General features: G+C 45.4%; 1 protein-coding gene and 1 long non-coding RNA gene across 3 annotated transcripts in view; one reads left to right on the top strand and one right to left on the bottom strand.

Annotated features, from left to right (window-relative positions):
• LOC131879180 (zinc finger protein basonuclin-2-like) overlaps window positions 1-23,288 on the bottom strand; it is a 96,167-nt gene that overhangs the window by 5,886 nt on the left and 66,993 nt on the right. Inside the window, exon 1 of one of the 2 annotated variants that reach the window (XM_059225426.1) lies at window positions 7,030-7,167. The exons of the other annotated variant lie outside the window; for it this stretch is intronic. Coding sequence (XP_059081409.1) covers window positions 7,030-7,165 — 136 coding nt within the window. The 5' untranslated portion in view covers window positions 7,166-7,167. Of the gene's footprint in view, window positions 1-7,029; window positions 7,168-23,288 lie in introns of those variants that run through there. 2 annotated transcript variants of the gene reach the window in all.
• On the top strand, window positions 6,478-8,630 carry LOC131879181 (uncharacterized). Its single transcript, XR_009373111.1, has 3 exons — window positions 6,478-6,971; window positions 7,037-8,144; window positions 8,434-8,630. It is a non-coding gene; the product is annotated as an uncharacterized LOC131879181 (long non-coding RNA).

Below are 23,288 nucleotides of genomic sequence, written 5' to 3'. Positions count from 1 at the left end.
TGAGACTTCTTGTTCTTCGTGGTCTTCTTCTGATTCACCTTCGTCGTCTTGACTGGAGCCTGAGTAGAGTGGAATGCAAAAATAATTACCCCAGGACGACCGAAAAATGGGGCTTGGTCGACATCGCCGAGCCCTGGCGAGATGCCATTTTAACCCCAACCATTGCTCGAGATATAATATTTGGACATGACCATCGCTTCAGCGAGCGAAGTAAAAAGACAAAAAGTGTCGAGGAAACTCTCGACTAAAGTTGTCAGAATGATGAAACCCGGTGATTTTCGCCTAAATTGTCTAGCCGCCGTTTGCTTCAACTTTCGAATTAAAGGAATGGAATCGCAAAATGGAGTCCACTCAATATCAATCTCATCAATTTTTAGTAGTTCGTCCAAGTTTCTCCATTCGAATTCATTTACTACCAAGATCTGGTGCAATGTAGTTAGACCATGTGGAATCAAGTGAGCTTTGTCCATCTACCGTTTTTGTGTGATTTAGTAATATTAAAAAAAAGACTCGGTTTAATTGACCACAAAGCGCTTTTGTGGTGTGTTGTGAACATTCCAATTTTGCCTGGTCCGGACAATCAGCTCAGAAAAGCCATATGTGAACAACAAAGTCACGACACTTTACCCACTCCAATCGCCCCCCCCCTCCTCTCTTACAAATCGTATGCAAATATTAAGCTTGGAAAATACCTGCATAGACGTCGGCGATAATCTTGAAAACAATGCCTCATATAACAACTAGTTCTCTCTCTCGACCCAAGCCAAGTGGAATGGATTTATTCTATATTCAGTCCAGACTTTTTACTTCGAGATGGATTTGAAGGCGTGGCAAGTTCGCTAACTCATATGGCGAGGTCCGCTTTGTAGATGACACTTACTATCTCGCAATTGCCGGGCCAAATCAGGTTTTCAAGCAACGATGTAAAAGCTGATCCAAGTTACGGCTTACGTACATTGATTAGGATTTCAAATGGAAAGACAGTACGCGTATTTTTCAGCTAACACTAAGATAGACTAGAGTGATTCCCAAAAAGAAGAAAGGCAGATGTGACTTTTTTGCACATCACCAATATCGGTCATGGGCATGTCTGTGATGCTTCAATCTTGGGTTTTCAAACACTTGAGGAATCTTGCCAAGCGTTTTTGATTCATGACTTTAGATTTTATTTCTGCTCAATTTGGAGACTTCACTCATGATCTCATCTAGCCACCAATTACATGAATCCGATTTGGGAATGAACCATTGACAACAAACTTGGCGAAGCCTGCAGCTTGTCTCTCAAAATGGCGGCCAAACAAACGCCTAAAAGAGGCCTCTCATCTCTGTCTTTATCCTGAGCTCTGGGAACACCATTTCCATTCAGTGAGGCTGAAGGTGAAAGCCGAGGAAAGAGTTCACTCACCCAGCAGCTGTCCATAGAGCCTTTGTCCGCTTCCCAACTTTCCTTTTTCCCCTTGTCACCGTCAAACATAACCCGCCCTTGCTCCCTTGCTCCCTTGTTTCTTTCTCTGCCCTCCTCCTCTTCTGTAATATCGTTGGTGTCTTTCATGGAATTTTGTCACCTCCTCCCCTCCTCTCTCCCCCGTTCTATGGTTGCTGGCTGTGAAAAACGTGGCGACCAATCGGAAAATCTCCTTTCCTCGAAAATGTCACCACCCACCACCGCATTATCCTACTCGTTGCTAGTTCGTGCGCAGGGGAGGGGGGGGGCGCAGTGATGAGTGGGAGTCCTGTCGCATGGCTAGCTGTATTGCTGGATTGCTGCATTGCTCATTGCTCGCCCTGGTGACATCCCGAGGAGTGTCACCAAGCGAGACCGACCAATCAGAGCCATTCGATTCGGCCGGCGTGCCTTTGTCACCAGAAAAAGGCGTGCCCGTTCGAGGCGAGTTTCTTTGGCCGCCGTGCTGGCTGTAATGGAATGGTGTGGATCCAGGAAAGGCGGAATGCTCACGTCCGGGAACCAAAGTTCGATCGAGAGAGTGTTGGGATGGGCATGTGGTCATATGTGTATTTGCCAGAAAGAGAGAGACACAGAGAGACACAGCGAGACACAGAGTGAGAGAATGTCCAGGGCATTAAAGACATCCAATCTAGCCACACTAGGAATACTGTGAGCACTTGGCACCGCTATTGGCGAGCTGCTACTGCAGCACCAGCGTTAACAATAACATCAACGACATCAACAACAACTCCTTTCCCCCCTCGTCAACCAACCGAGCCAGCATCACGGTATTCTTATCGGGTTTTCAGCATCAGGTTTGGCGTGGACGACGAACGGGGAATCAGTGAAGCCGACTTCTTTCTTTTTTTCTCCTCTTTCTTTCTTTGGATCTTTCTTTTCTCCTCTTCGTCGTCTTTGGGCTCTCCTTCTTTCTCAACCTCTTGATGGCCATGTCCGATAGCTGGCCAAACTCACGATATAAAACTCCGGAGACAAGGGAACCAAAAAGGGCCAAGTCTGTTGACTGACCCAAAAGCCAGGTCTACTGTGTATACTACGTACAAACAAGATGGATGCTGCTGGCCGCTTCAGCTCGTTCACTCGCACCACGAACATTCGAGTATGTGCGTGAACGTATGGGTGGACCTCTCTCTCTCTCCCTCTAACTGTGGCCAACGTGTGCGTGTGTGTGGAAGTGAGTGAGTATGCACCAAGTTCTTAGCTTACTTCTGCTTCTCGACAAGTTGACGGTCCCCGTTTTGCCGTTTCCATCTGCTCAAGAAACGGCCTGGTTTGAGAAGCGAGAAGTAGCAGTATTATTAAGAGCATTAGTAGCATTAGTAATAGTACTAGCAGTGGCGATGGTTGTCGCCGACGACAACGACTTCGCACAGGGTCACAACCCGAAAATATGTCCAGCTCCCTTAACCATAGCTACGGTACAGATCTGGCCGTTTCTTTCAGTTCAATACCCTGATGCTACGCCTTTCGTCTCTCCCAACCAAGTGCACACAGATATCCCATTCTCCATGCAAACACTGGCACACACACACACACTCACATTTTGAAGTGATAGTAGTTACTGATGATGAGGCTGCTAGTACATACAGTCGTATCCATGGATGCTCATCTGGCCTACTAGTATGGTGCTAGGATGTGTGCGTGAGTCCGTATGTCATGGGCTATGTCTCTGCCCAAGGTTCTTAAACTGGTTACTCTGGCGGAGAGGGAATATAATGGCATCGAGCATCATCCAATCAGAAAAGGACGCTTCATCTATGTAAATAGTCAAAGTACTGATACTCTCCCCCCAGTAAATCCATGTCTCCCTGTCAGTTCTAGCCATAACTCGCTCTTGGTGGTACATCTTTCAGCAGCTTTGGGTTCATGGTAGAATTTTAATGAGTCTTCGAGTTCAGCCTTTGTCTTTGGGAGATGTACCAACCGTCAGGGGTTGTCGGATGGTTGGCTGGCCGGCTGGTTGGCTATCAGACAGGCTGACTGGTCGGTTGGTTGGTTGGTTGGTTGGTTGAACTGCTAGTTGGATAGTTATCCGTCCGTCTGTCCTCTCATAAAGCGATCCACGGGAAATGATGAACATCCACAGTTGGAGCTAACCAAGTATTTAATCAGCTCCAATACAGGGGCAGAATATGTTTGGCACCCTATACGTATGTACAGTGTGTGAGAGCTCATATGTACGATGATGAGTGAGGTTTGTTGGACAATGCATGCTTCGTCCGATCTTCCTTTGTCAAACAGAAGATCTCCCAAGTTGAAATTGGAGTCTTCAAAATGCAGTTCCAGCTCTTTCTATCGTCAACACGGGGCCGGAAGGTTAAATGTGGCCATGCTTGAAATCGGTCGAGCGATTCTCGAGACTCGAAACTTGACAGAGGAGCTCTCTTGAACGAATGCAACAAACTTGGACGACGACGACGACGACGAAGAAGAAGAAGAAGAACAAGAAGAAGAAGAAGAAGAAGAGTAGCCCCTCTGTCAGTCGACGCGCTCCTGTCTATAATTGGGTGCTAAAATTACACCTCTTGGTGCAGTTCAGCTTGATTGAGCAGACGAGTGCTTTCGTGTTATGTCAATTCAACTTCCCTTCCCTTCAAGACAACAATAAGATCCAAGTTTTTATGGCAATTGTCAGCGCAAAAAGAATCCAACAGGAAAAGTTTTGTTTGATTTGAAGCAACTTTGACCCGAGCCTCACAAGGTCGCCTCTTTTTTACGCTGTCATACTTTTTCACTCTTTCGAACATGCTTGGCAATAATCCGTTGTTGCCTTTTTTTTATCTTTACCATGACTGTCGACGTTACTCAAGTTATTATTGTTGTTTCGTTGCCTGAGGAAAGAGGATTTGGCACTGTCAAGAGAAATGACCACAGATCGGAATTAATGAAGCCTGTGGGTTTGGTTTTCAGACCCAAGAAGTGGCCATTCTCTCTCTCTCTCGCTCTATGGACTGAGCAGAGAACACACACACAGATAGATTTGTTGCCTTCTAATCTAATTACCGCGGTTTCTGCTTTTCAAATGCCCGAACTCGAAAAGCCCTGGGAGAGAAAAAGGGGAATTCGCCTTTTGAAAAAAAGTCATTACAATGAAGTAGATATTTGCTAGCAGAGATCCGTCACAAACAAACTTTTCCTCTCAGAGTCACTCGTCATAATTTTGAGATTTGCATATAGGAAAGGGAAATTGAGTTAATTCCGCTCCATATTGTGACTTGTGATCTTTTGGACAAAAACTACCTTCTAAAACGCGTGTTGACTGTAGGTAATTCAGACGAAGATTACGATGTATCCTTGCTTGGAATCAGGGTTCCCTTCCGTTATAATATGCATCCATTGTAGTGTGCTGTTTCTCTAGTCATAGTATTCTAGCCAATTGCCAACTCGAGCGGAAGCCAATGACCATGCTGGTTTGGTGTCTTTCGTTTCCATTAGTAAAGTGAATGCCTCTAGAGCATGGAGAGGACATTACCATAAAGTCCATTGAATTCACAACAGATGATATTTGCTGCGAGAGCATATTAGTCCAATTTCTCAGCGTTTACCATGTTTAGATCAGCTTGCTTTGACTCAGCTCGTTGCACTAAGGTGGCTGCTTTTTTTGAAATGTGGAAGTATCGTTGAGAGCTATAATTATCTCCATTTTGGTTGTTAGGTGACTGAAAGGCTGACAGACAGGGTGTTTTGCAGGTTACGTGGTAAGTCTGATGTGAAAAGGAAATTCTCGATAGAATTAATAGCCTGCTCCTCCTCCTCCTCCTCCTCCGCCACTACCACCAAATCAACTTCGTATGGGATGGACGGTGATCAAGCGTTGAGCTTTAATTTCTTTCTGACAGTAAAAATTACATTCATTACCATTTATTCAGATTTATGGTTCATTTATCCCGCCATGGAGCGAGTCGCTCACGAATGTCACACTTACGAGTCCATTAACCCCCCAAAATGACCCACGTAGAAGATATCTTTAATAACTTTCCCGTTCGAATATAATAAGTGTAGACTAGCGAATGCCAACCTGTTTATGCGGCTGATAATTAAAGAGAAAATGCTCCAACGATAGAAGAGACAGACTAAGTGAGCGAGTGAGTGAGTGAGTGAGTGAGTGAGTACGAGAAGCAGAGAGACAGAGGCTTACTCTTACTGGCTTTGAAAGGCCATTGGTTGGTTCTTTTTGTTTGCTTATTCAATAATCATTACCAGTTGGCCAAGCTGATATGCCAACATGGGACAGGATGGTTGTTGATGGTACCGACAGATCGCAAGAGCCTGCTTTGAATATTTGATTATCCTTGTGAATATGTTGAATAATGGACATGAGAAGGGAGACTGAGATCGCTCAGAGAAAATCAGCTGAATATTTAAGTTGTGTGATCCAACCAATGGCACTATCTGCCTTTCCGCCCTCTCAGTATTCAAATGTGTTCGACTAATATTCGAAAAGTCTTGATGGAACGAGGGATCCGCCCTTTTGATCATGCCACTCGCTGAGAAAAGTGTAGGAAGCGAGTTGCTCGGCTGCGGTCACATTTGTACTCGTAAAAGTGGGGGACATTCTAACAAGGCTTTGAGTCTCTTGTAGCGCTCTGCTCTTAAACTCCTCACCTCCGACTTGGTCAAATGAGAGAGAATGACCTATCTATTTGTATATACCGTATATCGAAGGACAAAAGAGAGTATCATAAGCACTTTGAAAACATTCATGCATTCAATAGACTTCAGTCGTAGGCATTCATCATTGGTTTGCCAACAGAATATTGATGGCTCTCTCGCTCTTTCTTTCTTTCTTTTTTTTCTGGTTGGTTTGCTTTTGTTCAAGAGGGCCACTGATTGAGTCCAATGCATCATTTCCCCCCAATTAATTGTTTCCTGGGAAACGGGGTGTCCAGATTTCCAGGCATTCACTCCTCCTGTTTCTATTTCCCCACCGTAAATGCATCACTGACATCACGAGAGCTGCTCACTCAAAAATTGCCATTGTTTGGACTCTCATCCCCCTTGAGAGCAACCTCAATTCTATTTCTACGCCTCTTTTCCAGTGCCTTGTTCCTGAATGTGCTTCTGGAATATCTGCAATGCTCCTCCAAGTTAAACCTGGAAATTGGCTTTCCCAGAATGAGCACTACTATGTGGGTACGTGAGTGTGTCTATGGAATCCTTGGCCCCTGTCACGCTAAAGAGTCATCACTCTGGGAAAGAGAGCAACTGCTTTTTCCCCAACCTCTGGTCTTTGGAACAAGCTCCATTTGGACCATTGGAACGCCCCTTTGGACGGACCCTTACCCGGACGGATGGCCAAGCCTCAAGACTCAACGAACGAGAGGACAGGGAAGAAGAGGAGAGAATGAGAGAGAGAGAAAGAGAGAGAGAGAAAGAGAGAGAGAGAGAGAAAGAGAGGACGAGAGAAAAACCAGAAAAGAGAGGGCTCACTCACTCTAGGTTATGGGAGACCCAAAGAGGGAAAGAAAAGACAGAGAGAGCGAGAGAGGAGAAGAAGGAGGAGGTTCGAGCAAAAGAGAGAAGGCCATGGGTATAGGAAAATCCTTGAATGTGGCACTTACATTTCAGAGATGGTTGCTCGCAGCCCGCAGCTGAGGCTGCTACGGCTGCGGCAGCTGCAACACTAGCCACTGCCGCCGTTGAGGTTGGCGCAGATGATCGAGGGAGATTGAACAAGGCCTTCTGCAAAAGTTCCATGATTGACAGAGAGCCCTTTGGAACTTTGTGCCAACAAAGAGAGAAAGCAGGCTTGAAGCAACAACACCACCGTCGACGACAGAGTTTCACTACATGACAAATTGATGCAAGCACTCCAGGTTCGCTCTTCTACTCTGCCTTTGTAATTAAGATCAGAATAAGACGGATAAAGTAAATGAAGCAATGGCAGTCACACGACAATTGCTGAAATAACTGAAGTCACATAAGCAATCAAATCCGAGGAATATTTGTCAATACTAATATATCTTGGAGCACATAATGTCTCGAAAACACAGGCACATCAACACGAGATTTTTCCCTCGTGTTTCGAGCGTGAAACAATGTCCTGTTCAGAACGAGTGACAAATGTGACTGCTTTTCTCTCTGCTCGCAACTTTGTCAAGGCGGGCGTCACCAACAAGAACAAGCGGACCAAACGAGAACAAGATGATGAAGCACAAGAAGACGAAGACGACGACGAGGACCGCGAGGACCACGAGGCAAACAGGAACGAACGACCCTCGGAACGATCCAACGAACGAACGAACGAACGAACGAACCACCGAAAGAACGATCGCGCCGAGGTGGTCACGATCACACAAAGCAGGCTCACCTCGGATGAGGGCTCAATACTGTTCCATCCAGAGGACTGTCGCAGGCCCACGTCTCCTCAGTTGCTTGGCTATCACGCTGCACCGCACAACCCAAGCCCACTAGAGGACAGGGAGGAAAAAGCGAGCGTCGTCCCTGAGTGAAAACCGTGCCCAAGTCCGCGACATCCCGTTAAGGAATGCCGTCTGGGAGACAAAAAGCGCGGGTGACGGGAAATCAAACGACAACCCACGACCAACACCACACCAAAAGTGTCAACTCGGCGGGTAAATTTGTCACAGTCGGATGTGACGGTGATTATTGTGGAGATGTCTGTTTAGCTACACAAAGCGTTTGGCTGGATATCGAAAACGGATTGTAAGATCTGGTGAGTGGTTTTGAGGTCTCTGGATTTAAAGGGTGGTTCAAACTTTGATCATGTTTCGGCGACTGGCATAGATGGGAATGGAGAGTTGATCACAATTTAATTGATGACTGGGCAGCCGCAAACATTTCATGCCAAACCTTCTTTCGCATCCGTGACCTGGCCAATAACAATAACGCTAAACCATGACTTGCCATCAAGTCACACAATCCCAAGCTTCTATACATCGGAATATTATCATGGCCTAAAGAGCCAGTCTGACAAGATCAACCACTTATAGGGTGTTTTATAGTATTTCCAGATGTGTCCCTGAAGGGTCTCTCATTGGAAGTGTTTTGCACACATTCGATTCGGTCACTCCTGCCTGCACTCACCATTCGAGTCGGTATCGCCTCAAAAACCATCCCTCAACCTGGAGCGGCATTGTTGCGGCTAATGTTTTTCTGTGGTCTGCTGTCCTTTGTCACCTGTAATTTTCCATTGTTCTCGTCAATAAACAGTATTGTGTCCATTTCATCGAGCTTGGCCAATGATGAGAAGAGAGACTCAGCGAGTGTTTGAGTCAGTCAGTCAGTTAGTTTGTCAATGAGATACTTCGTCGTCCGTCCGTTCGTCTGTTCGGTCGTTGGTTCGTTGTCGGTGGTTGTTGGTTCACTTTGCACATCTCATCTGCTCCTCTTTCCCTTCTGTTTCTTCTGTGACCAGGCCGATGAATCCACCTCTAACCACCAACCCACCTCCCCAGAGGTGACCAATTCAAACGAAAGCCGACAAAGACGGGAAATTGGAAAATTATTCCAAAATGTCAAGTTTAAGCCAAACAGGCCAAGCCAGGATCCCGCAATGACAACGAAAGGAAATCAAATTAGATTTGAATGAACCCTATTCTGCCGGTACCACATGAAACGGGTCGATGAAACTCGGTTGAGTTGATGCCTTGGTACCTCGGATACCGCACAACCGGCCATTTGTCATCACTCCCTTGAACACTTGGTTACTACAAACTGATAGGTTGACCTGAAAATTGTTCCTATGTACGCATGTGCTGCAAGCAACTTGAGTATTCCTCGATTGTTCTTGGGAGCTCTTTGTGCGTCTGAGAAATGTCCCATCAGGTGAATGAATCCAATTTCAGCCCTGTATGTACGTAGATCTCGGCGGCTCTAAGTGATTCTAACATGCCTTCTTGGCTAACGGATCATCATCCCGCTACAATATGTGTCCTGCTCCGATCCCTCTTTTTCCTCTCGTTCTCGGTCTGACCTGACTCAAAGTGGTCGGAAAATAGCCGAGATAATTGTCTCATTCTTCCTCCTCCAAAACGATCTTTCTTTGGTTGTCCCTTTGGCAGTCTGAGTCTGAGCGGATTCAGCAGTCTCGAGTCCACCTCAAATCCTCCTGACCTTGGTGGCGACAATTTTAGATTGACTCGCAACTCAGTCAAAGCGCCAAAGAAAAACGAACCAAAAGAGAGGGGCAAAACCAGAGAGATTTTAATTCGAGGTATAGGAGGAGGTTCAAGCTCAACCACACATATATATACACACACACACACACACACACACACACACACACACTTATTTCTACAAACAATAGAACAGCACCTTGAGAATATCTCAGCGCGATGGAATCATGAACAGACCTGGGAAGACCGTTGAGAAAATGATGCATATTTTCATTTCAGTTCGAATAGCCAATGATCGTCTGAGTGAATCCTTCATCATAAGTTCATGAGACATCAAGGTAATAGTCCAAGTCTACTGAATTGGCAGCTAGCTGGTACTGGAAGTAGCACAACCTCTACAAGAGCGGTAGTAGTACGTTGAGATGGAGCGGGGCTTTGATTACTTTTCCCCATCTCAAGTCAAGTCATCATTCAGCAAGATTGGAGAAATATTGAACCTGAAAAATGACAAATCGCACCCGACCCTCGTTCTCATCAATTCCAATTCAAATCGCATTTTTCTCCTAAATGCCAAAGTATCCACCTCTCGCGTACCGTCGTACCTATACACACACACATACACACACACACACACACACACGTTTATACACGGAGAGAGAAGGGAAAGGTGAATGAACAATATGCACTATATTGTGAGGAGTAGCAGTAGTTTCGTTCGGGAAACCATTTGCAATCCGCAGCCCAGGCCATCAAGAAAGGCGATATACGTATGAGTTGTGAAAAGAGCCCTGAAGCCGTTTGATTTTCAAAACGTTACCATTAGCCCTGTTTGGGAGAAAAAGAATTTAATTTATGATTTTCAAAACGTTACCATTAGCCCTGTTTGGGAGAAAAAGAATTTAATTTATTTTCATGTCAGAGCCGTTTTTCGAATTATCGAAAACATTAGGATCATCATCATCATCATTGTAGTCGTCGACATCCAAAAAATGGACTCTGAACCCTCGATTCTGAGTTAGCCCATGAGTGAGCGAGAATCGATGCTCATGGCTGTGGGCCAAAGCGGTCTCCGTATCTAGCTGACTAGCAAAGCGAGCGAGTGAACCCCAACAACATGTTTCTTTTCGTCTCGATTTGAGTACTCAAGAAAGGAGCGTGGTATTATTGACTTATCCTCGACGTGGCTTTTTCGCGGTGGTTGGCCCACGAGCTCAAGTTTCATGATTACTTCACCCTAACTTTGCCACTCTCACCCCTCAAGCTGTTGACTTATATATATGGCTTTCTGCTGCCTAAATTCAAATCTTCCTGAATCCCGAGCCCTTGAATAGTTGTTGTCTACAAACATGACAAGAGTATGAGCCTGTCGGATTGTTAATTAGTAATCCCGCCAAATGTGATTTCGTCCCGGGCGAAGAAAAATCTCATTCATGGGTATCCATTTAGCAAGTCATACCGAGGGCGATATCAAGGGCTTGGTCGATCAACTAACCAACCAACCAACCATCCCTGTATGTAGACGTTTGTATACGGGGCTTCAACGATGTGGAGAGAGAAATCAGCTTGTATAGATAACAATCCAGAGCAAGCACTTCCTTGAAAGAAAGAAAGAAAAAAAGAAAGAAAGGCAGGGAGAAAATAGAAGAACCATCTTGAAGAGTCTAAATTCCAATGAGTCGTTGTGTTCTCCATTCTTTCCCCAAACTGAAGCAGAGTTTTTTCTTCATCGAGTTCAAATCTCGACAACGAACTGTCAGTCAGTTTGGTGGTCTCGGGTGCTCAAACGAGATTGCTCAAAACAGGGTCTCTTTCAATTGGGCCTAATTAGACAGAGTTATTAACCATCCATGAACTGATTCATTTGCAAATTTACTGTAACTGCATAAAATAGCACATCCATAAATTTATAAGCTATCAATGATAAGATATTGTACGCCTATGTAGTATATTTAGAGCTGAATTAGGTTTGATTTATCGAGAAAATTTACGCCCAAAACAACTTTGGCCTTGAGTTTCTTAGAGATGGCCTGACGATGTGATCGTGGTAAGCAACGCAATTAATTTACTGAGTATGACTCCATGATCCCGTCTGGCAACGGTTAGCAAATCTGAAAACGCCATTCCCTTTCAAGACCAAAATTGTTCTGGAGAGGACCAAGGGTTTTGGAAAATGATCAGTGTCTACCATATCTCTGGTCCTAGATGATGATGGGGAGGGCACTTCTCTGTCTCTCTTTCCCTCAATCTGTTTGGAGTACTGAGGGTATGGATGGTATGGTGGACAGACTGGCGAGACTGTAATTTTGGCGCAAATTTTTCGAGAATAAGTGACTACGGTGTCTCTTGCTCGCCTTGTCTTTCTCAAAGGCTTATTATGTTCAAGTTGGCAAGTCGTGTAGGAACAGCGGAGGTGGGTGAGTTGGTGAGTGTCGTGGTTGTGACCAACCAACTGGTCGTCTAAGTGGCAGTTACTCTCCATTTGTCGTCAAATTTGCCCTCCAGCGGGTGTTTCAAACCAAAATAAAAAGAGACCAACTCGGGTAACCGCAATTGAAAATGGTCGCAAGAAATGCAAGCGATAAAAGTTAGTCCGGGAAAAGGGTTGAGAATGAGGTCCCCTGCCAATCTTGGTGTCTCCACTCCCGTGTCTCATTTGCCTCATTCCAGCTACATTTACACAAAACACTCTACTAACCCATCCATCCATTTAGCCATCCAGCCATCCATTCGTCCGTTCGTTCGGGGCTTCGTTCGTTGTCCGTAGTCGCTCGTCCATCCATCCATCCTTCCTTCTTTCCATCCATCATGGCCAAAATGTCGACTTAGATCAATTATAAGATATTGGATTCTGTAACTTTATAGCTTTGAACGAGCAAATTTGGCAGGAGGAGAGCTCCCGATCTCTTTGATACCACACACGCACACACCTCGCCTCACTCTGGCAAAGCCGTTGTTGGTTAGTGCTTGTACGACATCGGTGTGCTTATGTGTTACACATTCTATGTAGTAGTGATAGTTTGAGCACGCTGAAAACCATGTGGTGCGCTCCTTGCCGAAAAAGTCAATTTCGGAGCTGACAGAAAAAGAGTAAAATGCTTTACGAGCCCCAATGGTTTTGGTAGGCTGGAAACATTGGAAATAGATGAACCCGAAGCACGCAAGGCAATCCTAGTGAATCATTTGAGAGGAATTGGTTTTTTTCCTTCACCCTCCGTCCTCAGGGTAGCTGTGCCTGCCTAGAGCAACGTGTGTAGGCACCCTGGTCTTTATAGGTGGTTGGTCTACTGACTCGCTGACTTAAAGCGTACATATTGTCATACGGGGTTGCCCTTGTTGGATCGTGGTGGTTTGACTGGTCCGATGGACAGTGTTATTGCTAAAGAAGAAATGCTGTAGAGTTGCGGGCGATTATTGCGTTGGTGCATTGACGGGGGGGAGATACTCTTTCTCGTGACAATCAAAAGAGCCTCCAATCAAAGGACAAGGATGATAAATGAGAGAATAATCCTGTGAAGACACACTCATAATTGAGTGTGAAATTAGTCCACCCCAGGTGAAGATCAAGTTTGCGCCTCCTCACCGCCTCATGCTCCATTTTACTGGCGTTAATTGAAGATGGACGGTATTTTAAAATCTCACGTAAAACCGGGGGTGTGCGTGAGCTGCCAGCAAGTTCAACCTTTGCAGTTCGTGTAAGTGAGTGAGCGAGCGAGCGAGCGAGTTGGACAGGTTCTGGTATTGCTATACATACAAGCACACGCACACACATGCACACACACACACATGCACACTCACACACGGGGTATGAGATTACATACTGTATGGGTTTATGACTAAACAATCAAACCCGGTGTTCAGGTTACGGGTGGAATTTTTCAAAATAATGGGACCAATTTCTCAGCGTGTCAAAGCGGGATCTAGCCCCACCTGGTTGACGGGGGTGAAATTTCTCTCTTCTTCTCTCTCTTCCCCCTCCTAATTATTTGTCTCAAATTACGGCTTCTACGTATATAGGCGCTATGCTAAATGTACAGTATTCTCAATGGAGAGAGAGCGAGAGAAAAAGAGAGCCCGCGTTCCAAAGGAAAACGAGAGGGGGGGAGGAGGGGGTTTGAATATACCAAGCAAGGGCTTGACAGAGTTGACATTCATAGGGTCAAGTGTCAACTTAATTGTCGTTTGGTGGGCTTATTACACGCTCGACAGCACCCACCCATTGACAGAGCAATTAGCTACATTCACTCCGACAGTATAAACCAGACACGAGTAATTAAATGTGACCGTTGACACCAACGAGGGGAAAATGCCTGGAGAACCAGGACGCTGCCTTGCATTTTCAAAATCGTAAGGCGTATCATCAAGGAAGGTGTTTGCTACCCAAGATTTTAAGACATTTGACGTTTATTCTAAATTTTACGTACTCTTATTCTTACCTTCACATCAATACTTTCCGGTATACCGTATTTTCGTAAATCATTTTCAATTTTGTAGGTTTGAAAGTATTTCTTTGGCTTGCAAATCAATTGCCAATTACTCATTCTCGATTGTGTGGGCAGTTAGGGGGTCTCCATTTGGCACGTACGCCCCTGTGCCGGTTAAGAACTCGACGACGAGGTCTTGAGGACGACAGGGCTCGACAGTTACATTCATCTTGTTCTTTGACAGAAGCATGACAGTGACCAAATTACTTTTTGAATCAACTCCGGGGTCTTGGGGATGGATGGAGGATTGGAGGATAGGAGGATAGGAGCAAAGGGAATCAGGCGAATGGCAGTTGCAATAGTACTTCTACTTGTTGTAAGTAGAAGAAATAGTGGTTGTGGTGGTAAATGTACAGTACAATACAGTAGACGCTGGAGACCCTAACTCGCCAGTCAGTCAGTCAGGCAGGCAGGCAGGCAGGCAGGCAGGCAGGCTCTGATCCAATTAACCTTTAGCTGGCCAAATGTTCAGGGGCCACTTTTGACACATCTCGGAGTCGTGTTTTTTTCGGGTCGATTGGAAAGAAGTTTCGTTCCCCTCTTGTGTGTTTGAGAGTGAGATGTGCTCACTGCAAGCCTTGAAATTCTCGGACGCGATGTGACGTACACATGTGGCTTGGTGCTGAGTCTACGTGTGTGTGTGTATTTGGGTACGTTGTGAACATTATTATTAATATCGGGGATTTTTCTCCGGTTGCCCACCTGACAATGTTTGTGAGCCGTGATATCCAATCCACTTGGCTACTCTTTAATGTAACCCAGGCAAACTTTGGTGCACAAAAATAACTTCCAAATCACTTGGGTCGACCTCATCAGCTTCTATTCCCAACATCAATCGCGCCATACTTGATCGCACAGTTGCTGGACTCAGCCTAACACCCTATAAGTCTCTATTAGTAAAGACCATGGGGAGAATAGTATGTATCATTGTTCCAAGCAAAGGAATACACGTTCCGTAGCATGGTTTTGGACTTCCATAAACTAGATACATTTTCTCGTTCAGGATAGCCGGATTTAGTTCTCTCATGTATGATGTGAAGAGGTGAGATATCAAGTACACAATTACGGTCGATGCTTCAAAGATTCGATGAGGTTCAGAACACCTGCAAATGTATGGAGAACAGAGGAAAGGAGAGACAGAGAGAGGAAAAGGGAGAGGTGATAAAAAGATGCTATTCAAAAGAATGTTGCTACCACCACTCCTTCTTCTTCCTCATCAAGTGCTCAAACGTTCCATATTGTGGTCGGATTCTTCAAACTAATGAATGCTCTTCTTCGATGCTTGCGTAGAGCAACTCCTGGAGAGGAAAGAACTTTGCAATTGATTTGAGGAAACTCAACTAGTATGTACGTAGAGGTCGAGTATTGTTCAAAGGCCCAGTATAAGGCACTTATTTCCTTTCAGAACTCCACGTACTCTACGTACATAAACAGGGACATTACTAGACATACTTAGTACATCAGTCGATGGTCATGCCACCCGAGAAGCTACATCAAGTGGAGGCTTCAGTTGCGCCGGGCAAGACGGTAGGCAGGTAGGTAGGTAGCATTTAGGGCAAATCTTCCATTTTGAGCGATGGCCTCGTTATGAGCAAACATTTAGGTAGTTAAATCAGTGTCTATCGATTGCACCTGGTGAGACGTATTTCCAATGAAGTAAGCGTTTGATTGGGTCTTGAAAATTACATGCGCTAAAGACAAACGTGTTCAGCACATAGTATGTACACGACTCTCAAATCGAGACTTGTAGGGTTGGGGCATCATGGTTAGGTCTCGAAATCAATAGTGAAATGACTCGTCGGGAATGACTTGAAAGAGTACATCCGATCGTCGATATCAGGGCGGAGTTTTGAGATTGGGAGGACCTCTGGCAAACATGTCTTGTCTAGTTTAAACATTGATCAATGTTTGACAAGTTGAAGTTGGAAATCTGGCCTGATAATCTATGATCGCCTTCACCATGATGAAATGCCAAGGAATTTCAAACCCTCCTCATAAACAAGAGCAGTAATGCTTTCTGGCCTGATCAAAGTGATCAATTGTGCGAGGTCTTCTCCCTCTCTCTGTCATTGTGGACAGGCTTCGTTCTGACTTCGGACCGGGTCTCGTGGAGGGGAAAAAATTATGCAGATTTGCTCCAAACCGTGTTTTCCAAATTCGTTTCACGCTGACTTTGTTGACATCTAGCACTCGTCTCTGCATTGACTTGAATCTATCAGTTCAACAGAGAGAACCACCGACCCTCATCCGTCCGTCCAAACCGCCGGCCAAACGACCCAACGACAACCAGCAGAGTTGCCAGTACATTTACCTATCTTCCGAAGGAAGGAGGTCGAAGAACCCCTGAACCTACCTAGCTCGTCACCATTCGCTTCTGGGCACTCAATCTCCTACTGCAACCAACCAACCAACCAACCAACCATCCGACCCAAGCTAACCCGGCCAACCACTATAGTATATATGTGCGTAGCATATCTATCTGTCTGTCTATCTATCTATCTATCTATCTTTTCATACACGAGTGCATGATGGCAATCACAGCTAGAACCACTCCAACCGTCTCCATGTGCTCACACGCGCTCAGAGGAGCTTGAAGGTTAATTTAACAATGCTCGATGGAAGTGCCAATTACGACAGTCTGTGTTTGATTTCATTGCTCAGTTGATGTCAAAAATAATTGATGAGGCCTTTTGGTACGGGACATAATTTGGCAGAAATGGGCCTCATACCGTCGATGTACCATATCCCGCCTGGGTTTCAATCAATGAATGCATAAAAATTCTGACACGACTCGTCTCATTATAATTTAAAGAAGGCTTTTTCTTTCAAGGAAAATCTTTCCAACTCGATGATCGTGTTCTTTTCGCTGGACAACCAAGTTGGAGGCTTCTGTCTTCTGTCTTCCCTACTTTCATTGCTACCCCCACCGTTTGCACTGTGTCTAAATGCCGACGGGAGTCCTTTGGGTGAATGGCAATCAGCAGAGTTGTCGCCGCTTGACGACATTTGAGGTCACTGATCGATTTAAAGCACCACATGATCACGAATACTTCAAGCACACTCCAATGCCAACGGGACGACTGACCACGAGGAAACAACAAGCAGCCACTACGTCGGCCCAGAAACCAATTCAAATGGAGTAGTCAGTCTCCTGCACTTGTCCTTGCCCACTGAGACCATAACCACGGTTAAGCAAGTGAGGAGTGGAAACTCGTTTCGGAGACAAACTGAGTTTTGATGACACCCCTGCTGTGAGCTTAAAATGCGTTTTGGGCCGACGACGACTACAACCACGAACGAATCGCCATGGTCAGACAGACAACCATTCTCATCTCGCACGTGTCATTGGCAAGTACGTCCGTCCGTATAGTAGAGCATAGGCCAGTAAAATGCCAAAATAGGCCAAAGTCAGACAGAGCCTCCGAGATCAGGAGTAAGAGTGCTAAACCGTAAAACCCCGCTGTAGTCTATGAATTATATGAATTAATGGGTTTTTTTTTCTCAACAACCACCGATTTCTATTCAGTCCAACTTATTCCTTTCGTATGTCTCCCTCCTTGAAAAAAACGCCTGTGGACGACAAGGCATTAGAATGTTCTTTGATCGAATCACCCCAGTCAACAGCAAATGTAGCTACAGTAGGGGTCTTGCTTAATACCTCGCCTCGGAATGCTTGTCTGACCATCACCCAAGACATGGCTGTCAACTCGATTCATTCGCTGTCTTCTCAAGAAGAAGATGCTTCATCTTCGTTGTCAAGCGATGTCATCTTACTCAAGCCTCCGGATCGCGGCGGAGGATTCAATGGGAGGACCCAAAACGAAGAATGACCACGGAGCTACTCACCGAGGTAGCTAGACGGCCTGTGAGCCAGCCCTCTCCAAGTCCAACTTATCATGACATCTCATCTGGCAACAATGACAAAGCTAACACATGTTTTCACACCACTTTCAAAAGCCATACCGACTTCGTTCGACTTTGACACAGGGTCGCAACCCAGGAGAGCAATCCATGTGATTTAATTTGTAACACGGTTTCTTTTCTCGTTTCTCATACATGACACGAATCTTCCCGATATTGGGTAGCTATTTTTCCACGGGCTCATACATGATGCATGGAAGTTAATTCATCACCTCTTGGCATACTAATTGCCACTGACCTCGGCGTGGAAAGAAAGTGGCGACCCTTGACGATCTTAAATCTACAAGAATCTGAGGTCTGAGAGAGGCCACTTAAATCATCATTTGGGAAGAATGACACAATTTCAAGGCACACAAATGAAAGTGAGAGAGCGACATTGTGTCCCTCCTCATCCTCGAAAAGCTGCCTGTATGACAGACACTTTGGGAGCCTTTTTCAGGCTTTTGAGTCAAAGCTTTCGGTTTGACATGACTCGGCGCGTTTCCACTCAACTCAGCCATTCTCTGTCGGCAAGGACGAGAGTTTAATGTGTAGAAAAAAAACTGGCCAATCTCGGCTTTTTAAGCGGGGTTGTCAACTCGAAATTTTTAGGTTGGATCCCGGACTAAATCTGCGTGTTCCACATACCACAAGCACTCATGCTGACATACTTCGTTCAAGTCCGTACACACCCATCCATCGTTTTTGGGACGTTAAGTTGGCAATTTTAAACACGCTTTAATCGCTTGTTTGACATTTTCCAGCCATGCCTATCATCTTACAAACATGTACACACACACACACACACTCACACACACTTACACACTAGCGTACTCATGACGAGCAATGAAGGAATCTGGTAAAAATTTTGGGCGTCAAAATGTTCGCCAGTCCTCGTCATCATAGAAAGCCATAAGTTCTCTAAACAAGCACTGACTGAATTGGTTTTGAAAACTGTTCTCGCTCGTTCATGCCACGTTCGAAAGGTCGAGAACCATGCGGAGAATTTGAACAGTGTCGCCATGTGAAGGGAAGGGGCTCACTTTTGAGGGCAGAAAATGACGCTCTAATTCCAACTTATCTGACTTTAAAATCCTTGTCACGAAATGGACGATCGAAGGCAAACCATGTTTACGAGAGTGTGTGAGCCTTATGACAGCTCGTAAGCAGGCAGTTAAAAAGAAATTTCCAGCCGCTCTTTGGATCTTTGGATCAAGCCTGCCAAAGAAAGGAACCCAAAACTGAGGCACAGGGTATTTGTGGAAACCAATAAGTCAAGGATCTGACCTACAACGGCACGGTACGATCTAAAGGTAAACAGACTCTTCGTTTTCTTTGTTCTACCTGTTCATATTAGCTTGCATTAGCATTTTTTCTCGCGTCCGAAAAACTCCTGGGCCCCTCTCAATGGAGCTACTGAGATAAGGAAGGTTTGAGGTCTTATTTCGGCGTTGTTTTCGCTTTCCACTCATGAGTTTGTCCACAGATTTGTTGGAATGCCATGAATGGGGCGTGTGGTATTCTCAACTTGCTTACAACATACTATATGCCTACGACTCCGAGCCCGACTCCACGACTAGTAAGTATGACGAAGACTGCATACAAGTACCTCGTAGTCAGGGCGAACGCATGGACGGCAGACTCTCAGGGAGTAAGTCGTTCGTCGCGTGGCCTCTTTCTATTGTTCGCATATCAAAGAGTTCTGTGAACTAACTCTGCAGGGAGCTAAACGAGATAGAGCCTCTGGCGATTAAACACAAAAAGAGTCCTTCTCGGTCCTCTCGTACTCAATCCACTATTCTGATTTTGCCCCACTGCGCTACATACCGTATATGTATTAGGCAGGCATTGTCGGGACCGGACTTAATGCACTGGACTTCATGTAGTACACATTAAGATCGCGCAGGTCGTGGTTCTTCCGTTTGGTCATTCAAACATTCCAATCGTGACACACGCTTGATGTGGGGAGTTGAGACGGTCAATTCAATTAATGAAACAAAATAAACGAGGAATGAGTGTAAGAGCCAAAATGAATTTTTGATTACGCTCAATGGGCTAGCCATCTGGTGGTCATTGGAAAATATGTCCAATTGAAATATCACGGCATTACGTCCTCGTTCTTCCATCCTTCCTTCCATCTTCCCAGCACTCATTCATTCATCCATCCAGAGAGTTCAAAATTGATATGTTCCATGCACTGGTCAATGGTTTTAGGGGAGAATCGGGGAATGACCGGTCGATCCCAAAAGTCCGACGCACCACCACACTACACACTCGTATGAGCACAGCAGACGAGACCAAGGACCCAAGAAGAGGGTCAATTCTCATGGGGATGTACGTATATTCCTACAGGCGACCATTCAACCAGCCATCCAATCCGCCAACCATCCTACCCTCACTTGAACGGGAAGGGAAAACGAGGGGAAGAACAACATCGACAACTACAACAATAAGACGAAGGAGGAGGAGAGACAACAAGCAAGTTTGGGGTGTTCATATTAGCTAGTAAAGCCCTGCCATGATTCGGAAAATGATTCTTGGAAACATACCTGAAATGGAAAAAAAGAATGATACTTACAATTGGCAACCCAAGTTTGTTTGACATGTTTGGCAAACATTCGATACATTCTTTTTTTCCCCGTGAGCTCGAAAATGCTCTTAGGAGAGACAAACAATTGCCCGAAATGACCATTCTGTAGCCTTAATAATAAATGAGGTCCGTTGTCGTAAAAATTGTGGGCTCGCAATTGTTTCTTTTTCCCTTTGATTTGGCCCAATGGACCTGGAACTGGTTCAGGATCCCTTTTTGGTCGGGTTCAAGATTCTCCATTACCAGGAAAATGGGACATTCATTTGAAATCCATTACCAAGATGAGACGAACTGACGTGCAAAATAGGGAAAAGAGCTTTTGGTTTTGGATCGGTAACCCTGGAAGCTCCCAGATCATCTCGAACATTGGGAATTGAAGATGGAACAAAAACAACATGTTTTCCATTTGGCATCTTCGAGCAACAAAAGGATGAAGTGCTCTACTTGACATCTACGACCTATTAAATCCAGAAACTACCGTACATTTTCTGGACAACAATAGCTAAGAGAGAGAGTGCCTGGCTAGATGTGGGTCCATTTCTATTATGAGAACGAGAGGGTCAAAGAATGAGCTCAGCACGCCGCTGAAGGTATTTACAATGCGTTCCAAGAGCCACAGTACATGAACACGGAGTGCGCTCTGTATTCGATGTAGTTACACCAACTACAATACCAAGAGGAGAATAACTCTCATCCTCTCGGCCCCCAATGCTGTCTCTGTCTTTGGCAGGATATCGACCGAAAATAACCGCACGGCAATTTCGATTTGTTTGCAATTTGGTTGATGGAAGCTAGTAAAAATGTGAAATCATTAAAGCTGAGAAACTGATCACGACGAAGAGGAGGCAGCAGCAGCAGCAGTAGCCCGGACGGTTTCACTCGTTTTGCTTATTGAGCCCAAACCGCACTTTTCCCATCCAATGTCTCGAAAAGTTTAGTGTCGAGGCATGATCGTCCGTCCGTCAAGACCCACCACACCACCAAGTGTCGGCAAATCGAAAACCAACCATGCAGATTCAGTCAGTGTCACCCAAGTTCAACAAACACATCAAAATTCAATAAGACACCCTCGTTCGTCAAAACCACAGATGTGAAGTAGTGAGATTTTTTTCTTTGAAGTTTGACAACAGATTGGGATAGGGCAAGCATCAACCGGTCTGTCTGTGCATAGATGTGAACGAAGTATAACAGGCCTAAGTCTTAGAAAGGATATATTCCCAAATAAGAGAGCCCTTGAATAATGAAGCTCTTGACACTAGATCACATCTGTGATGGCATGAACGCAAAGCCTAAAGGAGTTTTCTTGGCTTGCCCTCTTGAACTCCAATTCCGTCAAAGTTTATTCGATCGATTGCACCAAGGCAGCGAGAAAAAGAGAGGGAGAGAGAAAGAAAGACACAATAATCTGATTTTATGACCTATATATTGAAATTTCCTCCTGCTCCTGAATGGCCGTATCACCACTCTATCCAACACCATACGCAGACAAAAGGGAGGGAGACTCTTTTTCTGGGAACGAACGAACGGACGACAAACGATGACAGAAGTGTTTTGTAGTCGTATGGCTTGGATGATATTGCTTACTTCCATGCAAACAGCGGCACTAATATTAGTGACAAGTCGTTCAACCAACCCATGTAATAGGCAATCCAGCCAATATGCTGATCTTGAACGGGTTCGATAAACAACCGGCTCCTAAAAATGTGGAATGGCCCGTCCTCCATACGGCGACATCTTCCTCCCAAGTCTTAGATAAGGTTGTAAAGATATGACAAGAGGGTCTGTTTTTGTCCCCCTTCTGTCTCTCGCTGTCTTTCACTTTCTATCTGGATGTTTGAGAGCCCTGCTTGTAGCAATTCCCAAACAGTTTAATTGCTGTGGATCCAAAAAGCTCTGTCCACCTTGGATTCGCCGAAGCGCGTAGTACAGGATGATTTTGTTCCAGGTTGTTACAAGTTTTCCCGTACGAGAGTACTACGCACTCTATGTGTATTTGTGTTTGTCAGCCTGCATTGCCACCAAATTCAGAACTTTTTGGACTCGCGGATCCTGGCACCCAGGATTGATGATCATCATTTATAGCCGGACCACCAACGACAAAAACCATTTTTGCTGGGAGAGAGGTCATTCTGTCTGAATGGAACGAGAGATCTCTAGCCGAGCGAACGGTTTAGATGTTTGGCATCCCAAGTTGGCTGGTTGGCTGCCGCCTCTGACTGACTGCAGCGACGACTGACAGGCAGGCTGGCTGGCTGGCTGGCTGGCTGACTGAATGGCTACTCCAAGTTCCAACAATTCAGACGGTTCCATGAGATGGGATGGTAAGTTGGTCCCAACTCTGACCCACCGGAAGGAAGGACGGAAGTCTAGCACTTTAGAGCAGAACCTGCGGAGTTTCGCGTTGAGCAAATCAGGGAACAAATTTTTTGGATCCAGACCTAGAGCTGACCGAAGTTCCGCTTTCACCTCATCGGGCTCGTTCGCTTCACGTCAAACAAAAGTCCTCTCTGATAGATAGATCCATGCGTATATCCACAGACAGATCAAGCCAGGTTTGTGAGGGTAAGCATGTTGGGCCGCCAAGACGGATAAATGATAACGAGAAAGAGCCAGAGGGAAGGAAATCGAGGGGAGCACAGGGAAACAACGAGGACGACAACAAAAAGCGAAATGAGCCACAACGACCCCCCGAGTGTCCAAAACGGTGGCTGACTGAAGAGACCTTCTTCGCTGGGCTCGTCAATAACAGGACGACGGTCTTTGGTGGCCAA

This window comes from Tigriopus californicus, chromosome 4 (assembly GCF_007210705.1).
Source record: "Tigriopus californicus strain San Diego chromosome 4, Tcal_SD_v2.1, whole genome shotgun sequence".
Taxonomy (NCBI): domain Eukaryota; kingdom Metazoa; phylum Arthropoda; class Copepoda; order Harpacticoida; family Harpacticidae; genus Tigriopus; species Tigriopus californicus.
Note: the sequence above shows the minus strand (reverse complement) of the source record. Positions and strands in the feature narration are given on the sequence as shown.